Source organism: Agelaius tricolor, unplaced genomic scaffold (genome assembly GCF_023055355.1).
Source record: "Agelaius tricolor isolate 1412-34295 unplaced genomic scaffold, bAgeTri1.0.p SCAF_8, whole genome shotgun sequence".
Classification (NCBI taxonomy): domain Eukaryota; kingdom Metazoa; phylum Chordata; class Aves; order Passeriformes; family Icteridae; genus Agelaius; species Agelaius tricolor.
The window spans coordinates 41,467,113-41,490,316 of NW_027269268.1; the positions used below are offsets into that span (position 1 = coordinate 41,467,113).

General features: G+C 36.3%; 1 protein-coding gene across 3 annotated transcripts in view; it reads right to left on the bottom strand.

Annotated features, from left to right (window-relative positions):
• WDR19 (WD repeat domain 19) overlaps positions 1 to 23,204 on the bottom strand; it is a 39,778-nt gene that overhangs the window by 4,223 nt on the left and 12,351 nt on the right. For all 3 annotated transcript variants that reach the window (XR_011680031.1, XM_071432530.1, XM_071432531.1), the window contains 20 exons: positions 22,973 to 23,095; positions 21,566 to 21,715; positions 20,830 to 20,977; positions 20,007 to 20,211; positions 19,275 to 19,434; positions 18,561 to 18,671; positions 16,841 to 16,950; positions 15,640 to 15,697; positions 15,272 to 15,418; positions 15,082 to 15,164; positions 13,770 to 13,853; positions 12,591 to 12,737; positions 12,045 to 12,169; positions 10,346 to 10,458; positions 9,436 to 9,504; positions 9,000 to 9,077; positions 4,583 to 4,679; positions 2,416 to 2,540; positions 1,678 to 1,759; positions 901 to 1,051 (listed from right to left, as the gene is read on the bottom strand). Coding sequence is in view for 2 of the 3 variants with exons in the window: in XM_071432530.1 (XP_071288631.1) it covers positions 901 to 1,051; positions 1,678 to 1,759; positions 2,416 to 2,540; positions 4,583 to 4,679; positions 9,000 to 9,077; positions 9,436 to 9,504; positions 10,346 to 10,458; positions 12,045 to 12,169; positions 12,591 to 12,737; positions 13,770 to 13,853; positions 15,082 to 15,164; positions 15,272 to 15,418; positions 15,640 to 15,697; positions 16,841 to 16,950; positions 18,561 to 18,671; positions 19,275 to 19,434; positions 20,007 to 20,211; positions 20,830 to 20,977; positions 21,566 to 21,715; positions 22,973 to 23,095 (2,366 nt within the window). In the remaining variant the exon portion in view is untranslated. The remainder of the gene's footprint in view (positions 1 to 900; positions 1,052 to 1,677; positions 1,760 to 2,415; positions 2,541 to 4,582; positions 4,680 to 8,999; positions 9,078 to 9,435; positions 9,505 to 10,345; positions 10,459 to 12,044; positions 12,170 to 12,590; positions 12,738 to 13,769; positions 13,854 to 15,081; positions 15,165 to 15,271; positions 15,419 to 15,639; positions 15,698 to 16,840; positions 16,951 to 18,560; positions 18,672 to 19,274; positions 19,435 to 20,006; positions 20,212 to 20,829; positions 20,978 to 21,565; positions 21,716 to 22,972; positions 23,096 to 23,204) is intronic.

A 23,204-nucleotide genomic window follows, 5' to 3' on the forward strand; every position in this document is an offset into this window, starting at 1 on the left:
AGAAGAATTTCAGAGAAACACCATAAAAACCAGTATCCATAAAAAGCTACGTAAGCTGAGACTCTTTAGGTCCTGAAAAGATAAAACAGATAGAGGGGAAATAAATAAAACATGTTTAAAATCATAAATGACACAGAAAAGGTTTTCCCAAGAGGAAAACCTACGAGGCCTTAACTAGCTAGAGACCAGTCCCGACACAATGGAACTTGTTGTAGGAATCAACTGTCATTAAATATGTACATTTAAATTAAATATTTAGTTTAAGCAGAGTGATTGGATAAGCTCATGGAGAGCTTACAGACTTCAAAAATAAATACCTAAAGCATCAGTATGAGCTCAGGAAGTCCCTGAGCCTTGGTTAAAGACAAGTAGAATAAATGACAAAAGTGGTATATATGCTTGCCCTGCTGTTCTACAATTACCTATGCTTCCTCCTCTGGCAGAAAATATTGACTAGGATCAAAACAAAACTTCAGATAAGGAAGAAAATATCAGGAATTCATATATTTTATTTGCCCTCCCATTCTTTTTTATCTTAGCCATTTAGTCATCTAAATCACAGAAGAGCACAATGCTTCCTGCTGTTGTAGCCAACAGTTTGGCTCTGGATTCTCAACTAGAAACCAACTAAACCTCTGTGGCTGCACTTGTGACTGTAGGGAGAAGATGGAAAACACTATTGCTGGTTAGGAAACATTTTAAATGCACATTGCATTTAAGGCTTATCACATTCAAAGGAAGTCTTTAAATCTCAAAAAAGGGTGGAAAATGGTTCTTAGCCTTTCAAATATAAGACAGTGAAATAATGTGAAAACAGTCTACAGGCTTTATGAGCAAAAACATAAAAAGTAAAAAACAGTAAGGCCTTGAAATTGTCTGCATTTGATTAACATCACTCACCTGACCATTGTTTCAATTTTCTTTTTGTATTTTGGATCTATTTTACTCCGATACTCAGGTCTCATCAACATAGCAGCAAAACTGAAGGCTGAGTTTTTCAATCCTGCTCGGTGACACTCAATCACAGCTGAAGTCAGGATTGGCACAATATCTGTAATGCAATGAAACAATGATGTCAAATATTTATTTACCAACATTAATGTTTAAAACCTTTAAGCTAATACAGCTAAAAAATTACTGATGAAAAAAAGACTACTTTTCTTCTTTGTCATGGTACAGAGTTGCACAATATGGGGCATTCCTGGAACCATATACAGGAAAACCATAGTTTCAACTCTTACTGCCTCACACTCCTGAAGCTCAGCATGGCAACAGGAATGTTCTGATTTTAACCATTTCTCCCAAATCTTGTCTGCACTCTTTAAAGCCTACTTCTTAGTCTACATTTTCCATGTACCCAAAAATAATTAAAAAAGATCAATTAAGATTTGGTGATGAAGTCCCAGAACCAGTCAGTTCATTACACACAGTCCTGAGACAGTGTGTGGTTGAGGCTGCTCAGTACTGCAGTAAAGTGAGGACAGATTAAAGTGCTGGTGAGGATCCCATCCTGGAGGCTGTGTATAGAGGAGCTGCCTGGAGGAGCATGCAGAGCACACTGTGCAGTTACACTCTGTTGTTGCCCACAGGATCACAGGGGAGGATGAACCTTGCAGGGCAGTGCTGATTAATGAGCTGCCCCCTGTAGAGCAGAGCTCCTCTGCTGTCAGCACTTACGTGATGGGAACTTGCTGATGTTGTTGGCCACTCGTATGAGCATCCGCGCTCCCTTCATGTGATCACCGCGTTTCACGTGAATCTGGAATGCAGCACACAAACCACATTTAACTGCAGCCACGGGGGAGGAATTCCTGCAGCCTGCTCTTGGCATGCATCCATCCTGCTGGGAGCTGCATGCCAACAGCTCCTTCATGAAACTGAGCAGAGCTGACTACAGAAGGGACCAGAGACCTCAGCATGGCCCTTCCCCAGTCCTTCTGGCCTTCGGCCCAGCACTTGCAGCTCTTGCCTCACTGCTGGTAGAGAGGGAGGCTGAAGTTGGCTGTAGGAATAGATATCCTGATGGGCATCCATGGGTTAACAAAGAGAAATCATTTGAGCCCCTGCTTAACTTCATTTGCAGAAAAGCAGTGATCTACTTATGGATAATAACCTCAAACAACAACAATAATAATAAATAGTTGTAGCATAGTATTTGTAAACATGAATGCAAAAGAAAAACAGGAAGCTATATGTAATTTTCAATTATTCAGTATTTAAAAAAAGAATACGCTACTCAAAGAGGCAGAAACAACTATGGGTTGTCCTCCTGAAGCTTGCTGTTAGCATGCACTTGGATTCTGTGATACAATCTATATGACAATATAATTTATGTACACACAACATCCATCCATACAATTCAATAAAACAGACACTGTGCAACTTACACATAAATTCAATTTCTCACTTCCTTACCTTCACTAAAATATAGCTGTGTAGAATCATAAGGTTTGTAGCCATCTCAGAAGAAATTTTAATCTTCTGGGTCTTTAACTCTGAATACATACTGAAAAGCACATCACGTGCATTTCGATAGTTTCCTTAAGAAAAAAAACCCCAACAATTAACAGTAAATTTAATTTTTCATAACAATATCTTTACTAATGAAATATAGGGAAGCAGAAGTTATGCTGATCCTTTGAATAAAACCATTGCATGACAATTTCTTTGGAAAGCCACAAGCAGTTGCTTGTCACAGTATCCTAAACAATATCAGCCAGGAAGTTTTAAAAAAAAAATTACACTAGGAGAAGTAATCTAAACAGTAGCAAAATATACATGATGACAATTTATATAATGAACTTTAAAAGTGGAAGATGTTTTTAGAGCATTTAAAGATTTTTTTTGTTGTTATTGTTCTTCAATGTCAGATATTCAAAAGCCACTTTTAAAATATTAATTTAGTATACTTTAACTTGATCATTTGCTTTGGCAACTCCTTGCCTCTGCAACCAAACCCAAAACCTGTCAAGGGATAGTTAAAATTTGAATGTTATTTCACTAGGTTATACTGTTTCAAGGTTATGATCGAGGATTGTCCTGAAACCACAGGATTTCATTAAATTATCAATGTAGCTGAAATCAAGTAGTGTTTTGCAATTAGTCTATTCTTAAGATGTTTTTTTCTTGTATTGTTTTGGGGTTATTTTGCTGATTGTTTTGGGATTTTTTGCGTTCACAGAGGCTGAGAAAGTCATACTCTTCACAGCTGGAGGCATTTAAAGGAAATTCTAGTTATTTCAGCAAACATTCTCCTTCGCCTCCCTGTATTTCTCTATCAGCAGATGTTTTCACTCTACAGACCAATTTGTAATGTTTTGTTATACACTACAATTGAATCAAACTGTGAAATTTGTGTGAGACAGCTAAATATCACTTCAGAATTAGTTGCTGGAAAACAACATTATTCTTTTATATTCTATTACTGACTCTCAATATAATACAGTCTTAAAATCGCGTGATTACATAAAAACAACTTCAAGCAAAACTGCACTTAAAATGGCATTCCCAAAGAAAAATACCAAGCAGTATGACTTAAATATTATTATTAGGTGGATTTTTAAGGAAAGAACAAACTATATTGGTGCAAATTTCACAATCAAGCTCACTGAAATCTGCTGAAGGAAGAGGATGCTGATGTAAAATTGCCTCTCCAGAAGAAATAGTTACCGCAAGATTGGCGCTTTAAATGAAACAAACACGGTGCTTCTTATTACACTGTTGCACAACACATTTATACTACTAGGGAATATGAAATACACCATGGGATACAGCATTTTAGATACAAGTTTTCAGATTCAGAGATGCTAATAAATATTTAAACCCTTGAGCCTTTGCATTTCCTGCTTATATAATTAGCACAAATACATTATTCACTTCTATGATGGACTGGGAGATTTGCTTGCCAAGGGTTTCAGAGGTTTTTCCACTCCTTAGCCCAGTGCTGAGAAGCAGCCAAGGAGCAGCCCATAAATGTTAATTTGCCTGGGTTATTCCCGAGACTGCTATTTTTCCTCTATAGATTTTACTTTTACATAATTGAAATGAAAAGCAAGCAGTGTTATGGTAGGGTTGTTGCCATGGCTACAGAGGAGTGTGAATAATGGAGGTGGCAGCTATTTTGCTTCTAGCCCTCTCTCTTCTTATTTTGTTTCTAACTTTAGCAACCCATTACAAAGGAAAACCAAGCTTAAAGTAAGCATATGTGTGGTCCTTCAACAGAAATCAACTCCTCTGCCCATTTTCCACTGATAAAAGATCAGTACCAAGCCAGAAACCATATGTAGAAATGGAAATTCTATGAACTGTAGTAGACAGAAAGGTAAAGTCACAGGCTGTCTCAATCACTATGTTTACTTGAATGTATAAAGAACACATATTTTCCAAAAGTTTCTTTTTCCCCCAATATTTAATATAAAGGTGCGAGTCCACAGGTTTACTTTCAAACTCAAAACTGAACTTGAATATGATTAAAAGCACCATTTTTCTCTAAGTAAAATCCTACACAAATAACAGCACCCTAAGTAGGGTACCTGAGGAGGCAGCATGAGAGTTGCCATCACATCAGAGAAAAGAGACTTACCTGAACACTGTTCCTCCCTGGCAATTATTATGGCAGTTCTGGCAGCTTCTCGGTGCTGCTTTAGGGCCATGTACAAGCGGAACAGGTACTTGGCATCCTGAATGAAATCATACAAAAGCAATGAGTACTGACCAAATTCATACTGCTGTATTCCCTTTCTTGACTTGCTCATCCCAGCACCACACTCTCCAAAGAAAGCAGACAAGCCTGCTCCATGAAGAGCTCTCTGTGTGCACCCCTGCAGGGTTTGGCTGTTGCCCAGGCACAGAACAGCCATGGCAAGGGCCCGAGGGTAGGGAGTGCAGGCAGGTGCTGCCCAAGCCCTGGCAGGAGGGTGCAGAAAGCCACAGACCACCATGCACATGGAGAGTTGTACAGGGAAAACCAAACAGCTCCAGCTGTGTGGGCATTGACAGGGTCAGAAAAGAACCCAGGGATTCCTTTTAGGAATAGAAGTCTTGCCAGAAATGCTTAAACTGTGTTACGGATCTGGATGTAGACATTGCTTAGTGCGGATGCAGATGCCAAAATCTGGCCCCTAATGAATGTATTGCCCTGGGACCAGATGGTGGGCATCCAAGAGAGCTAAAAAATTGAAAATTAAGGGACAACCAGCATAAAATTTATAATTTGCTACACCAGGATAATTATATAACTCAAGAATGGCAAATGTAGCAAACAGTTCACCCAAAACCGGGCAATCTAACAGCAGGCAAATTAGTGAAATAATTTAAAAACAAAACCAAAAAACAGGATGGCAGTATTGTAGAAAACAAACATGAGTTCTATTTTTGTAAGTGTACTCAAATGTCTAGAAGACTAGTAGAAAAAAATACCAATGAGAGAAAGAAGAATTGGTCTTTGATAAGAAATCAGAGTTTGCTTGGTTTTGAGAAAATTGGGATTGAGGAAATACTCAAGAGTTAATTCCTAAAAATACAAAATAAAATATAGGAATAGAAAAAAGTAAATATTAAAAATATTCTATTTATTTCTATTAAAGAAGTATAAAAAATAAAAAGCAAAATAAAATGACCTTGCTTATGTTGAAAAGGAAATATTAAGAGCAAAAAAATTGGATGAGTGTCACTATTTTATATCATTAGCAGTGATTTCTAAAATGGGGTCAATAAAAAGTAAAGCCTGTACATGATAATCTTATAACTAGTAAATTGGAATTAAATTAAGCTAAATATTGTATATAATGGTATGGTTCCAACTTAAATGTAAAAATGAAAAAAAAAAGACGATACTTGCAACTTTATGGAGAGCTTAGCAAAAAAATACAAACCAGCCAATTCTGCAATATTAGTAGTAAATCCAAACACTTAAAGTGTGTGTTCTACGTTAAAATGGTATGAAAATTACTACAACAATAATTGTATTAATCAATGTTGTGTTATTCTCTGGAATACTGTGTGGGTTTTGTATGTAAGGCTCAGGCATGGCAAAAAAAAGCAGAAATTCAAGGGAATAGATATATTAAAGACATAAAGATATTTCCTTGTAGAGAAGATGACTGCAAAGATTAGACTTAAGAAGCAAAGAAAAAATTACAAAGAAAAAAAAATCCACAGAAATAAAACCAAGAGCGAAAGAAGCACACTTGGAAAGAAAAGAGAAGACAAAATTAGACTTCTTTCTAACTTGAATACAAGGAAAAACTTTAAGTGAACAAAAGGAATTACTGTTAAATTAATGATGGAGCAGAATTTTAAGCAACACATGATCAGAAGGTTGGACATCATTAAGAATTGTAACTTAATAATGAAATAGCTTGATAATAAAGTAACTGCAACTAGTTACATTAACAGATATTAATTATCCACTGTAAACTTCCTTAAAAAGAAAAATTGCTATTCCCTTAGTGGGGTAAACCAAAAATTAGTAAAATTAGTGGGTTATAATTCTTCCCAATTTCTGATATCACCTAATGGCCACAGATGGCCATTCCATTGATGATTAGCAGAAAACAGCACTACCCCACCCAGGCGGCTTCTCCTTTCTCCCGGCTGCAGCAGGAAACGACCCTGTCCCAGCATGGACCAGTGGTCTTATATGGTGTTTGCCATGTTCCTAATTATATTTGACTTAAATAATATATTTAAAAACTTAACCCCCCCCAAAAAAAGAAAAAAAAAAAAAAAAGAAAAACAGAAAAAATTGAAAGTAATTCAAGAAAAAATATTCCCATGTTTCACTTTGATACTCCTACCTTTAAAATCAGTACGTTAAGGAGCAGAAAATACAGGAAAGGATTTTCTAATACAATACATTTCCTAAGGTCTTTGGGAAATTTGTTACTGCAATCTGATTTAGTATTAGATATTCATAATTTTAGTTTAATTTCTCTTTTTAAAATGTATGTACTCAGAAAATATGCACATGGAAAACAGCAGAACCTTGCTAGTTAATGTTCCCCGAAAGAGGGCACATGACAAATTAAGAATATATGTTGAAATTAGCAAACACAATAGTTGGCATAATCAGACATCTAAGAAATAGTTTATAATTAGTCAGACAATAGTGTAGCAAAATTTTGGTGAGCATAATAATTTTGATAATATGACACTTCATTAAAATGCCAGAAAATTGTTGGCTGTGAAAGATTTAAACCAATCAGCCAGTCAGTAATGATCTGGTTTGAAGATCAATGCTTGAAATGATGAACAAGTTTCTGCTGCATGGCTACCAATAAATTCACTCTTACTTTCAGCTTTACAAAAATGCCACGACATAGAAGCTTCTATTTTCTAAAAACAATAATATCTTGCTTGATAAATTCAAGAACAGTCTCCATAGCATAATGAAGATAATGATTGTTTTTAAAGCAAATATATATGATTGGATAAGTAAAATTTTGTTACTCACTGAGAGAGACTATGGTAGATTGGATTAAAGCATTCAGAAGAACAAGAGAGAGCTTTTAAATAAGGAAAACAAAGCTCTGCACTGAAGTTCAAAACAATGTTAAATATAGCAATAATGGCATTCAAAAAATTCCCAAATCTTTTCTAAAATCTTTAGAACCTCTTCACTATGGAGATCATACTGTAGCTCACTTCCCTTACCCAGTCCCATGGACTTCTTTGAATGAGGCAGCTAGACCACTGTTCTGAGAAAAGAGACTGGGTGCTACAGTTTCTCTCCACCCAGCTTCCAGCATAAATATGGAATTAGTGTTGCTTACACTGATACTGCACAGGTTTTTCATCCAGTGCCTCCAACAGCTTAATTCCCTTTGGGCTCTTGCAGTTGAATTCTGTTTGTTTTGCTATGTTTTGCTTCTCTCATAATATTATTGAAGTTCACATTTTGTATCAGAGGTAAAGTAAGAGGTAAATAATAAAGAGATAGAGGTTTGGTTTGGCTCTCCTTTTTTTACCTTTTACAAAAGCTTGGCCATCAAATGCCCAATGTCTCTAAAAGTCTAAAATCTCAACCCCTTAATTCATACAGAGAGGAAAGAGACAGTTTCCAGCTTCCTAACAGAATTGTAAACCACAGCTGTAATATTAGGGGTGAAATCAACTTACTGCACTGAGCCCCTGTCATCTCCATAATTACCAAACCTTATTGCCCTCAGCAAGGCATAATTTATACTTCCATATATATCATATTGCACCTGACTGTATTTACCATGACTTTGTATGAGACCCTAAATTCCTTGACTAAGCAATTGACAGTAGACTGCAACACCCTCACCTGAGGTCTGGCTTTCCCCAGTTAGCTCACATTCCAGGTCTGCTGTAACAGGCAGTAAAAATTCAAGTGGTTCAGCTACTTAATTCCATGAACTCAAGCCCAAGTATGACTGAATGTACGACAAGCTCTATTATCATCAAGGCCATTCAGAAATCAAAAAGGATTTTTAAAATCTGTCTGCAACATTTTATGCCTTACACTGATATTGAACACAAGAACTATTGTAGCCTGGTCAACCTTGGGGTTTTGACCTGTATCTCCTACTTTGTACCTTACTTTCTTCCACTGCAAAAGTCAGACCAACTCTGCTCCTGCAGGAAGAGATCACTGCTGTAGCTCATCTCAAGACATACACATGTTGACTGTCCAGTTGGGAAAGGCAAAAGCCAGCTGGCAAACTGGCAACAACAAACAGCTACGTTTTGTCTCTTACTCTCATTATGAGCATTAATTTGGGCCTCCTCTGTCCAACTACCTGCTTTCATAAAGATGACTGAAGAAAAAATATTATATCTAAGATACTTGCTTCCTTTCTTTTATTTCTGAATCTGGAGTTACTGGGTGAATGACTCATGGAATGATCATACAAGTCTTGCTCCCTAACAAAAGCAAAAGCACAGTCTGTGCCTACCAAGAATTTTAGGACAAAGTAAGCTCAAAATATCTTATAGCACAGAAATGTGACACAACAGCAGTGATAAAAATACAATACCTGGGGCATGCCATCCCCCTCTCCCATAAGATAGTCAATCAGCTGATTTGTTAGGGTTTCATCTTTTGCCCGTCCCACCTATTAAAAAAAGACACAAGAAATTATGATATGAAAGAAGAAGAGAAAAATAACTCACTTATAAGGAGCCTTTCAATAAAGCACTGAAACCAGATAGATATAGAACATGATTTTTTTAGTTCTGTTTGTTCAAACCAGATGATTCTTTGGTTCATCAGCTTTGACATGCAGCAGTTTGTATTTATTTTCTAATGTGTTGAGAATTTTAGACATGTTTAGATATCTTCTTTATTGATATAGTTTTCCTTATATTTGCAATCTAACCAAACACACTCAGTGATGCTGGGGAAATGTCATAGTACTGAAGGTACAGTTCTCAAAAAGATGGAGAATATTTTGTTATAACAAAGTTGCTTACTGTTTCAATTGCCATTTCCATAGCCAAATTATCTTCTGTGCTTGGACTTTGCAAGAAGTGCCTTAATGCCTAAAATGATACAGAAGAAAAGTTAAAATTGAGATACATGAAATTCATTTTTACTAATTTTTATCAGGTTCTCTCTCTGTTCATTTTGATAAGACAAGGGGCACACTGAATGCTTATCCCAACTACAGACGTAGCAGCTGCTCTTGAAACAACTGAGACTTTGCCAGATTCTGGTGCTCACCTCCACTAACTGTGAAAGATGTTCACAGCAATGTAATTAATGTCACAATGTGATTAATGTGATAATGTTTCTAATGTCATGGAGCCTCCCATGCCACAGCTGAAGGAGCTGTCATCTACAATGACCATAATTTGCAAAAACCAGTCATATTTTTTGTATGTGTTCAGTATGCAAAAATTAAACATTTAACAAGGATCAGTTCATAGACCTGTAACTGATCAAAAGTGTGTCTATCAACATACTTCAATTAACATATTTTCTCTTTTTAAAAAAACCTTTCAGTTAGGTATGCTACAGCAATTAAATGAATTACTCTGCAACCAAGTCTCCACCGGTCAAGCCAATGAAATGTAATAAATTGCTGCTGCAGATCATGACATTCAGTGATTCATTGACAATAGTCAATCACTGATTCACCCCAAGCTTCTACTGCTATGAAAAACCTGTGTGCATGGCAATGTATCATTCATGGAACACAGCCTAGATAACTGTAAACATAAATAGTTTGCTTACGTTTTTACCCTTTTAAAAAAATATCAGTATGTCTTCAGTTAAGGCACTTAAAATCTAATATGAACTTTCCTGAAGACTGTATCTTGAACAGTTTCTATAAACATTTATAGAAATGTTTATAGAATGGCTTATCCTTTAGGTACTGACCCGTCCATATTGACCACACAGCAAGAAAAATTTCCCCGCCTGAAAATGTTTCTTTTCTGCTTCAAAATAGAGTGCAATGCTCTGATAATCTTCATTGGTAGAACTTTCAGAACCTGCAACAGACAGATCTGAGTGATACCAGGGTATTCTTATTAAATAAGATAAAGACCCTACTGAATGAACATATTCCTATTCTACTTTGTTTTTCTACTGACATTCAAAGAAAACCAAAGCCAGACAGACTCAAATTATGTCTTACACATTTTTTTTACTATTTAATCAGACTAAATGTCAGACTAATAATTGTTTCCACAGGTCTTACACCATAATGAGATTTCTGTTTTTCACAGAATCATAGAATAATATAATAATTTGGGTTTGATGGGATCTTAAATATCATCTAGTTCCAAGCTCCCTGCCATGGGCAGGGACACCTTTTGCTAGACCATCTTGCTCAGAGTTCCATCCAGCCTGGGCTTGGAACCCTTCCAGGGATGGGACATCCAAAACTTCTCTGGGCAACCTTTTCCAGTGCCTCACCCTTCTCACAGTAAATAAAGTTTTCCTAATATCTAATCTAAATCTACTCTCCTTTAGTTTAAAACCATCCCCCCTCATCCTGTCACTACATTCTCTTCTAAAAAAGCATAATGAAATGGTACTGCTATAATCTGATAATGAATTTTTCCATCATGTCCTGGCAAAAATAAAGCAGGGCAAGTGATGATGAGATTACCACCTGAATCACTTTCACAGTTTCAGAATATGGAAGGACACTTGTACAAAGCAAGGCTATCAGGGACAATGCAACCATGTGGTGGCAGGGACTACTACTTAAGTCTTCTAACCAAGACTCCATTCTGCTGTACACATGTAAAACAAGGCCAGACCCTACTCCAAAGATAGTTTTCAACTCCTTTTTTACACACTTAGATTACAGCTTGAGACATCCTATTTTGCATAGAAGTAAAAAGGCATAAGGAACTGTAGAACAATTGTGGCCACCTTGACAATCATCTGTAACCATACATCTCCAGGCTAACTCTTGCCAAGCTTTTGTTTCTTCACAATAAGAAATCAATGTCTAAACAAAGAGATTAATTGAAAATATGAGAATTTGGGAGGTAACATATGTAGAGCTGGTAGGAAACTCTTCAAAGGTGCCTCACACAAACTATAAAATTTGGTGCAAATTGACAAGGTGGACTCTGACTGGCTTGATGGCCTAAGATAAAAGTCAGCTTCTCAGTAAGGTCTCCTTTCCACTTCTCACTGAGACATAAGGAAGCCACAAAGGGTCTTAAATAGTAGAAAAGGGAAAAAAGTGACATGTAAGAAAAGAGCTGGAACCAAGAGAAAAGGAAACAAAAATCAAGAACTGTACCACTGAAATGCTCCATTTTGTATCAAGGCCAAAGGAAGGGATTTGTCAATGGGCACAAAAAAATAGTCTAAATGTCTTATCTCTATGGATAAACAAAAAAACCTGTAGGACAGGCAAGATTTGAAACAAGGAGATAGCAAAGCTGAAAGCAAAGTCTGGCTTATAGGCCTGAAGTAGACACGTTACCAAAACTGGGCACGATGACTGGAAATGGGAAACAAAACTAAACACCCATTGTCTTATGATTTCAAATTGATTAAAATTAAAAGAACAGCAAAACACAATGCAAGTAAACTATGAGCCTGGAATACTCACTGATGATATCAGCATAAATCTCCATCTTGTTGTGCTGTTGAGCTAATGTGAAAGCTTCATTATTACACTTGGACATAACCAGGAACTGGATGGCAGAACCATAGTCACCAAGCCGCAGAAAGAATCTAATCCGAATGACAAATTAACACCTTAGTACTAATTAGCTTAATGAACACACCAAATGTTTTAGGAATATAGTACATAACATACATACAAGTATGACACACTTCTAATCCATTTTGTATCTTGATTGTTTTAACTACGTTCCTAAAATTAACTTAGTATAAATAATACAAAATGGCAGTTTTTTATTATCGTCTTAACTTATTACTTCAGGTTAATATAATTTTACTCAGAAAATCAACAAGAACAAAAAAAATAAATCTGTACGTATTTAGTTGTCCAAATCTTAGAGAACTCAAATCAATTAACTGAATTACACAGTCTCTAGCCAAGTACATATAACCAGAGTCTAATATGTTAGCAAGCCTCATAAATTCCCAATAGATATATATTTCTTTTTAATGTGCATAAGATGATTGTTACCTGGCCACCATCTTTGCTCCTTCAAGAGATTGTGTTTCTCTCACAATATCAACAGCCTTTTCAGGATTATTTAGGTGATCCAAATATAGTCGAATTACACTGTCCCATTGCTTTGCATGTTCATAAGCTATCACAGCTTCCGTGTACCTGCAAAATAATGGCTCCACATCAGTTGTTTTAACTTTGTAAATAACTCTTCATAATACCGTGTGAAGGAAACAAAGTATTTTATATCTGTGAGATTATTTTGTGGCAACTTCCCTTCAGTTGTAATCAGGTTGCTCTGCATTTACTATGTTGTTTTTGGTTTCTATTTCATTTTCTCTTAGGAGAATGAAAAGCAGAGTACCACAATACTATTTTTGACCTACTCTACCAGCATTTCTTTTGCTATATATTAAAAACAGTTCATCTCTTCCATATGAAATCTCTGGAGAGCAAGAGAACAATAACAACCAAACGTGATAGCTAGGTGTACAATTTAAAAATAAGACCTCTTTTCTGTTCTGTAGACAAGATCAAGAAATTTCTCATTCTTTCACTATGCAATTGACAGAAACAGTATTTTCTAGCCCCATCATTGCAAACACTGAAGTATGGTGCTGTTTCATATTTTCAAGTATCATTATTCTGAAGCAGTTTACTTACACTAAGGATTGAAGGAACTACATTCTGTGATTAAATATAACCTACCTCGGGCTTTCACTTCAGCTAGTAACTTTGCATTATTATTATGCAAGTGCAGCCATTAAGATGTACCAATAATCTGAGTCTATAATGAAAAAATTTCTTTCATGATAATTCTCCCTTTGAATGACCTCTAAAATCACAGCTAAGGAGCTGCTAGAAACAAACTGAATTTGAATACTCTGCTAAATGGAATGATGTTCAGTACTTCAAAACCTTTGATGATTTTTGTTAGAAAGATATTAACATTTAGACTGGAAAACAATTAATTAGAAACACATCTTTGACACCAGATGAATGTCCTTAGATTATGTTTCAAATCTTCAATACACAAAGCGTAAACTTTAGTTTACATATTTTGGAATCCATTTTTACAAGACTATTTTATGCAAGTTTCAGTATGCATTTTAATTTATTTTACAAAAACACTCATGTATAATAATAACAACAGCAATAACAGGTTTTATATTAAAGAAGAGCATTCAAAAGTACCTGCCATCTGCTTCCTTGGCCTTTGCATATTGTAGGTGAATCTTTGGAGATGAAACCTGAGGAAGAAGTTCACCAACCTTTGCCCTAGAAAGATAATAGTTATTTAATAAATACAGCTGCTTCCAAGTTTTCTCTGGTAAAACTGGCATATTTATATCAACACTGAAAAGGAGTCTGATAGAAGAAACGGAACATAATGGATAAGCTTTGAAGTAATTTTAATATTTTCAAAAGTTGCACTTTGTAAGAGCATGAGATTACAGATTGCTTTATGAGCACACAGGTTTGAAGACAGTCTGTTCTCTTTTTTTAAGTCTCAGGTGTATAAGCATAAAAAGTGCCAGATCAACAATTTTTACATCAGGTGTTATTGGATTAACCAACAGAAGAAGCACAGCATTAAAATGGTAACCTGAAAGATCTATAAAAACCAGCAAACTAAGCAGTTGGCCTTTCAGGACAAAGGACATGAGAGACTCAGCAGAGGCTGACCTTAAATCTCACCTCTCTGACTAAAAGATGGGCACTCTTCAAACTGAACCTCCCTCTGCAAGAGTAAACAAAGCTTGTACCTCCCACTTCCCAAATCAAGATGATCATTAGATGCAAGCCACTCCCCTTCACCAAGGACTCTCCTGGCTCATTTTGATACCACTGATAATTCTTTGGTAGAATAAAAAATTTATTTTTCAAATAAATGCACAAAATATTCCAACCTAATCATTAGAGCACTCAATGAAAGAGGTCTTACTGAACTGTCTGATTGGTTCCTAATGTGAGGAGTCCATAAAATGCAATTAGACCAGAACTGAGTCCTTAAATATCTCAGGAAATTGGACTTTTCCAATGGAGACTTCACAATAATCAAATTAACTTAAAAAAAGAAAATTATGATACTGGCTACTCTTGAATAATTTCCGACTGTCCAAATACTCAGTCTCAGCTATGAATGTTATAAAACTAAGAAATCTAATTAATTAAACAGTAACTACACAAATATAATTCCTATATTCAATATGAATTAAATTCAGTGTGGATGTGTGCATGTGCACACACCCACAAAGGACTTGAAACTGCAGGAAACTTTAAACATAAGACACAAAAAAAGGAAAAAAATTATTTCCCATTTACAGTAAGACTATATTAAAACAACATAAATTTCTGAGAGAATCTTTAAGCCTGAAGTTGGAACAATAAAATCAATGAAACATAGTTAATGAGGCATTTTTTTCTATTCAGAGAACCATTATTATCCAAAGAGTACCCCAGAAAATCCTCTGAAATATAACATTGCCCTGAAACCTGTACTTACCAGTTTTTACACCGGATGTATACTGATGCTGCCTTGTCATAATACTGTCCCTTTTCATACAGCTGAGCAGCTTCTGAAAATTGCTACAATATTGGAAACCATTAAAATATAATTTCTAAATTAAGACCATAATTAAATTACTAACCTCGTGAAATCACATATTCAGCCTTATATTAACTCTCTTGAGTACCTTCATATTCTCCAGAATAGCTCCACAGTCTCTTTTTAGTACCCTGCTGGGATGTTTGATGGCCTGGTTCACCCCTCGCCGGACATCCCCCATTCGAATGGACATCTGAGCCACTCCAGCAAGGCAAACTTCATCGTGTTCCTGGTACTGGCAATCAAATGGAAAGCAGTAACTAGATTACACACTAGAAACACCAGGTCACAAAAGTGACAGTAATCAAGCACTGAAACAAATGAACAAAGTATTACAGACTTAATAACATTTAATTTAGAGCTGATTTTAAAATGTGGAATTCAAATGAGTCTGAAACATGACAACTTAATGTATATTGTGACAGTACAAGGCTATCATTACTGAAAAGGAATTACCTTGTTGTTTCCAGTGATTCCCTTCTCATAATGTGCCAGAGCATTAACATAATCACCCCTAAAAGAAAACTGGAAGTTATACAGACAAATATTTTTAATAGGAAGAGATGTTTGCCTTCCTACCACTTTATGCATGCATTATGCATGTATCTGTCTTGATGTAGACATAACGATTGCATAGAAGGTTGTGAGGTATGTAAGAAGTGGACAGTTACACAGAATCTCATGGCATTTCCTTTGGACTTAATCAAGCTCTTAGTCAAAGAGGCAATTCCATCCCTCAATTCTGTTGGACAGGGACCAATAAACCTCCTCTGAAAGGCGGAAAATAGAAATCCCTAGAAATATCTCTAGAAATAATCTATCTGCAAAATACACCTCAGTGGTCTCAGCTCTATTCCAGATTTTTCTGGAAGACAAATGAAGCTAATCTTGGAATTATTTAGAATTTTTGCAACACAAAATCAAAGGGAATTTTTTTTCCTGGAGTATATTCAGAATTCAAGTTCCAGATGGTTGCATTGCTTCAACTGCGTCCATTTCTTCCCTTCTGTGACCAGCAAGTGTCCTCTCTCTCTGAATGCCAGGAGTACTGCCAAGGGAAGGGAGTTGTCTACAAACTATTAATAGGTAAGTTTTTCCTCTTGACTTAGATATTAAACAGGCAAGGTTTCATCTGGGAAGAATTAACTATTAAATAGACTTTAAAATCATGTCAAATGGTTAACACCTTCTGTCTTTCAGGTATTGGCAGCCTTGAAATTTGACATATCTCTACCTAAATGATTTAAGAAAGTAAAGGCTTATAGATATTTAAAGAAAGACAGGCAAAAGGCATGGCTTTCATCCAATGTAGAAATGTTAAATGATTTCAACTTTCTCTATTTTCCAAGCACATGCCTGCACCAAAGTATTTATTTAGTAGATGATGCATATAGTATATAGTGGACCTACCAGTGGCAAAGAATTTATATATATACCAGAATTAGTCAAAAGGAACTATGATTTACTAACATGTCTCTAGCATGAAGGATTTCTTGCAAAACTCCTCTTCCTCATACTACAGCTGCAAGACCTCACTGAATTCTCTCGCAGCAATGCAGTCATCTCAGAATAGCTCAGAAATGTCTCAGTTCTGTATTCTTCTATTGAGCTTGAGTATTGGTTTACTATTCTTATAGTACGACCTTACAGAACTTACATGAATTCAAGCTGCACTGCATATTCCTTTGATATGAAAGGGATTTGGTCCAGGGCCAGGCGCTTAGCCAGCTGCAGTGCTTTGTCCCAGTGCTGCAAGTCTTTTCGCATCTATTAACAAAGAACAGTAACATTTTCTGAAGCAAGTATCAAATTTGGACTTCTATTCTGAACTTTAAATTATTCTAAATACAAATATTGAGCTAATATTCTAGAAAGATTCAGACAATTTGAGAGATGTTCATCCTGAAGGAAGGTCTGTTAGGTTGACCCTGGAAATGACAGGCCTGTCAGTCTCACTTCAGTGCCTGGTAAAATTATGGAGAAGATTATTCTGGGAGTTATTGAAAAACACTTCAAGGACAATGCAGTCATCAGTCACAGCCAGCACAACTTCATGAGAGCGATGTCCTGCCTGACAAACTTAATTTCCTTTTATTATAAGGTAACCCACCTAGCTGATCAAGGACAGTCAATTGATGTAATCTTTTTGGCTTTCAGTAAAGCTTTGAATGCAGTCTCATAAGAGTATGTAAGATGTCCAGCCCACAGCTGTATAAACACATCAGGGGATGGGTGAGCAACTGGGTCATGGGTCAGACACAAAGGGTTATAGTGAATGGGGAGATATCAGACTGGGGACCTGTCACTAGTGGGGTTCCACAGGGCTCCATCCTTGGCCCTGTGCTCTTCAACATCTTCATAAATGACTTGGACATAGGACCCCAAGGTCAAATAAATAAATTTGATGATGACACTAAAGTGGAAAGAGCTCGTGACTCCCTCAAAGGCAGGGAGACTCTGCAGAGAAACCTTGCCAAATGAGAGGACTGGGTACTCACCAACTGTATGAAATTTAACAATGGGTAGTGTTGGACTCTGCACCTGGCACATAGAAGCCCTGGATGTACAGACAGACTGGCCCCCCTGGAAAGGGACCTGATGGTCCTGGCCCATGACAAGTTGAACATGAGGCAGCAGTGCCCCGGCAGCCAGGAGGGACAACCCTGTCCTGGGGGGCATCAGGCACAGCATGGCCAGCCAGGCAAGGGAGGGGATTGTCCTGCTCTGCTCTGCACTGGTGCAGCCTCATCTTGAATACTGTGTCCAGTTTTGGGCACAGTATAAGAAGGCTCTAAAGCTATTAGAGAGTGTCCAAAGGTGGCCAACAAAGATGGTGAAGGGCCTTGAAAGGAAGCCATTTGAGAAGTGGTTGAGGTCATTTGGTCTGCTCAGCCTGGAGGAGACTGAGGGGAAACCCTGTCACAGTTACAATTCCCTTGTGAGGGGAAGAGGAGGGGCAGACACTGATCTTTTTTCTGCGGTGCCCAGATACAGGATCCAAGGGAACAGCCTGAAGCTGTGTCAGGGCAGTTTTACACTGGATATCATTCAGGAAAAGGTTCTTCACCCAGAGGGTGTTTGGGCACTGGAACAGGCTCCCCAGGACAGTGGTCTCACTACCAAGCCTGATAGAGTTGCAGAAGCATTTGGACAATGCTCTCAGGCACACGGTGTGACCCTTGGGGTTGTCCTGTGCAGGGCCAGGAGTTGGACTCAATGAATCTTGTGGTTCCCTTCTAATTCAGGATAGTCTATGATTCTAGTCGCACAGCGGCAAGATCAAAACCATAAAAGGACAAAATTATCAGAAAGTAAAATATTCCAGCATTAACCTGGAAACAAAACCAGCAGAAAATATACCCATCTTAAATGAGTACCTCAAGAGCAGCAATAGGACAGGAGGATGCCAGATACAAATCCTGAGCCAGATTAAAATCACCAGTAAACATTGCAAGATGTCCTGCTAAAAGGTTGTGGTCTTCTATTCCCTGCAGAAAGACATAATAGGTGCAGAAGTAGTCCAAAAGAAAACAAATACTGTATAAATAACATAATCTAGTAAGAAAAATAAAGCAAAATAGTAAAACTAAATATCCTTACATTTAACACATTTTACAATGATGTGTATTGGATTCTACAAACCAGAAAAAGCCCTCGTGCACCACTACAGCTAACACTGTCTAAAATCAGCAATTTGCAGAAGTATAATTTTAAGGTACTATTTCACTTTTAGATGTATAGATGCAATCTGGTTTTATTTTGGATTTTTTTGATAGCAGTCTTCCACATTTTCTCAAAAATAACAAAAGGAAATAAGAGCCTCCCAGTGCCTGAAACATGAATATATTGCTGTTCTCAAGCAAATGCAGAAGGAAATACTGTACATTACAGTAGAGACTGCAACACTTCAAGAGAAAACCAAGCAAACAGTCTGTAGTTTGGACACCTTATCCTTTATATCCCTTGAAAGCAACTCAACTCCTGTTTGAACAAAAACAACCTTTCCCCCCACCAAAAAAACCCCAAGAATTCAGCAATTCTTAAAGAGGAATTAAATTACTATATTTCCTAGGTAAGACTTTATATTTTACCTTTACTTGCTCTAGTGACATCACCATCCCAGCATTACCAGATGTTCGATAAACACGGATTGCAAAATCCACCTCCATATGATGTAAGCAAGCTTTGGACAGCTCGTTCCAACAAGACTGCTCATTCAGAAGCCTGCAAATCTCCCATGCTTCAGAAAACCTACAGAAGGTAAAACACATTTACAACTATTTTAATTTTAGGTATTACTCATACTCAAAACTCCCTCTCAACATTTTTTTCCCCTCTGTTAGAGAAAACAAAAACATTTACTTCTAAGCCATGGAGAGAGAAATGTATCAGGAATAATGGAAAAATACAAATGTGTACCTTACCATTCTATTTCTCCTGTTTCTATCACACTTTTTCAGTAAACCATCTGCGTTCCCTACTCTGGCATTCTTTCCATTATATTGATTTTGCACTGCTTCATTACAGTGGGAGGAGAGTACAACAGAAGCATCCTCAGCCAGTTTCAGAGGAGCCATTGTCACAAAATCCCAAATAAGTCTTGAAAAAATTTACTTCAGGTTTTTACTTGACAGTGAAAAAAACCCACCCTAAACCATCACTGGGTCATTTACGTTGCTTGGTCTGGAGATCTATGTAAAATTACAAATCAATCTGATTTATCAAAATTCAGCAGGACACTTTAAAATCATCAGGATATGATATATTAAACTATCAGCACAGAAGAAAACAATTTCTACAATATAATTAAAATACAGATATACCTTTTCAACATTAGAGTCTGAGTAAGCATTTGTCTCAGCATATCAGGTCCAAAGTCTTTCAAATTGCCAAGGAAACTGTGAGTACTTAAATAGATACTGTTTGTTTTCCCACTCGGAGTCTGACAAGTTAATTCTCCATTATACAACAACAAAGGTTTATGGGAATAGGGGACTTCCGTGCCACCTGCCAAAATAATCTTTGATCCTAGATTCAATGATCAGGAAGAAAAAAAAAGATGTCTTGTAAAAATCCTTACATGGTGAAAAGTATAGCAAGCAGCTGAAAACATGTATATTTGCAGGACATTAATTCAGGGTCTGTAATTCTGGCAGTCAGCAGCAACTACACAAGCACACATCTTTCAGTAAATATACAGAATGTAAAGCTTCTAAACCAGTAAGGTCGTTTTCCAAATGTTGGTAGGTAAATTTCATATAAGTCTTACAAATATAGAAATGGCTACGTTTACAACTTTAACACTTTCAATGAATATAAGTTTTGTGACCCTGATGCAAGTTTTGTGACCCTGATCCTGAGATTTTTCTCTTGAATGCTTCAACATACAATTGAAGCACAATGTGTAACTTTTAGATGAAATATTATAATAGCAAGAATCTTATGGAATTGAGACCAAAATGCATTGAAATGCCTTACAGAGAAACCTGCAAAGTAACTAGTTTTCTATACATAAGCTGCACTTCAAATCTTCTGTAGTACTATTTATTTCTATATTTAAGACAAATGAAGATTCAGAACATGTTTTACTTTATTAACTAAAATAGTATAATCTTTAAGAACAAGCTTTTTAAAGAGCTTTGGTACCTTGAATAGTATCCTTGTGAAAAACGTAAGTGTATACTTTATCATCATCAAAAGCAACAAAAACACCTTTATCCATTGGCCAGTTTTCCCACAGGATTCCTTTAATGGTTGGTGAGAAGTCTGGAATCTCATATACTGTATCATTTACCTACATATAATGCAAAAGTAAAATTACTACCAAGTGACTAAGGTGAGAAACAAAATATTCATCCCAGCTGTGATTAAAAATTTTAAAAATAACATAAGTAGTGCAGAAATACGAAAATTATTTTAAGAAAAAGTTTCCTTATAAGCAGTGATTCTGAATAACACAAGAATTTAAATCTGAAGTGGAGAAAATACACATTATATAAATGATATTTACTGTTTTTTTAAAAAAAGGTATGGAGAGGGGGAGTGAAACTGGGTAGGTTATCTGTATTTAAATACACAAACACATACATTTTTGAAAATGATCAGGAACTTAGTATAATGAAACTGTCCTGATCTAGTATGACAGATTTTATTTCCTTACATTACCATTAAATTATCTTCAGGTTTCCTTGCCAATTTCTTCTCTCACCATACCTGCTGAGTGCCAAAATCTTCTTCATTTTCCAACAAAAACACTATATAGTTGAAGAGTCTGCTTGTACATATATTGTATTGTATCCCACATATATTGTATTGCTTGTACATATTGCTTGTACATATATTGCTTGTACATATATTGTATTGGTATCCCACACTAACTTACTGGACAATAGACAAAGCCATCGCTTTTGTCATCTATGAAAGCCATTCTGGTTCCATTGGGATCTGGAAAAACCTTTCTCACACTGACAGGATGTCGATATTCATTCACAAATTGCCAGTCTTCAATGAAGAAATAACGAATAACTCCAGTCTAATGAGAAATAACAGAAAATGTTAATAATTACATCAGTAAGTGGCAAGCAGGTAATTAATTTGGCTGTAGTGTCTTACATCTTAAAGTACTGAATATTCAAAGAAAGTACTTCCAAGTGGGTTTTTTTTGCTTCATTCTCACACCCTGTTTTGAGTAAGACAGGAAAAACTTTTGGGGGACAAAGAAAGGATTCAGGAGCTTTGAGGGGTTTTCTGTTGGTTTTGATATTTATCTCCCTCAGCTTTGTGGAGACATCTGTGCAGTTCTTGAAACAAATGAAATGTCTGTCTCGTTGCTGAGAGAAGCCTAGCTTTCAGAAAAAGCTGTAAAATTTGCTTCCATGGAAGAACCACACATTCTTAGGAAGAGAAGCACCCAAGTCAGGGAATAAAAGCAATCAAACTGATTTGTGATTAAAGATATATTCTAAAAAATGTGGCTTTTGACATCAATGGTAGAATTTGCACACATCAAATTGCTCGGTTGCAAATTCAGTACTTCAAATTTACCAGTACCAGTTTAGGTACTGAGGAGGTGGGAAAGACCTCATCTGCTACAAAATCACTCAAGTTATTAAATCAGTTATTAAACCAGGTCAATACATCAATTGATATCAAAAAGAGCATGATACTACAATGCCAAACGTGTCCTGTATTCCCAGTGCCAGAAAATATTAAAAGGACAAAAAACTACCCTCATACATAAAAAACTCCAGAAAAATCAATAAGCATGTCCACATCCTTTTTCAGTGCCCTCCTTAATTCCTATCCTTGTTGAAACATTTAAAAAATTGTCTTTTGACAAAGGCTTCAGTAGAAACGAAGGCTTTCATTTATGCTAAGACATTTGTATACATCAGTACCTTTTTGTCCACATTTTTCACATCACCACCTAAATCAACAAATTTGCAAGGGAAGTGCTATGTTTTTACTTACATCTGGAAACCATTTTGATTGCTAACCCTCTCACTAACGCAATAGAATTAAGTTCTGCTATTAAAAGCAATGTTTTGCAACAAACACTAGTAAAGGCAAAACTCAACCTTCCTGCCAATGCATGTCATAAATGCAACAGTAAAGGAAGCTGGATGCAATTTTGACTCTATTTGCTCAAAGTTCTTGTATAGAAAATAATCCACTCTAAAAGTTCACAGATGCACTTTCTGTTTTGCTAAAAGCATAAGCAGTAATAAAAAAAAAATCAAACATAAATATACTCCATCTAAAAAGATCTTTTGAAGTAAGTAATACTCACATCTGTACCATATATGAGGAAGTCACTAGTTAGAGCATGGCACAAAATTCGGTATTTATCATCATCTGCTGGGAAAAGTCGAGTTTCTCGTTCTTCCTGAGCACCCAAACCCTCACTTTCTATCTAAATATAAAGAACAGAATGAACTGAAAATCTCCACTGCTAACAATAGGGTATTATAGTGTTGCTTTTATCAAACTGTAAGAAAATGAGATGAAAAAAAACTTGCATG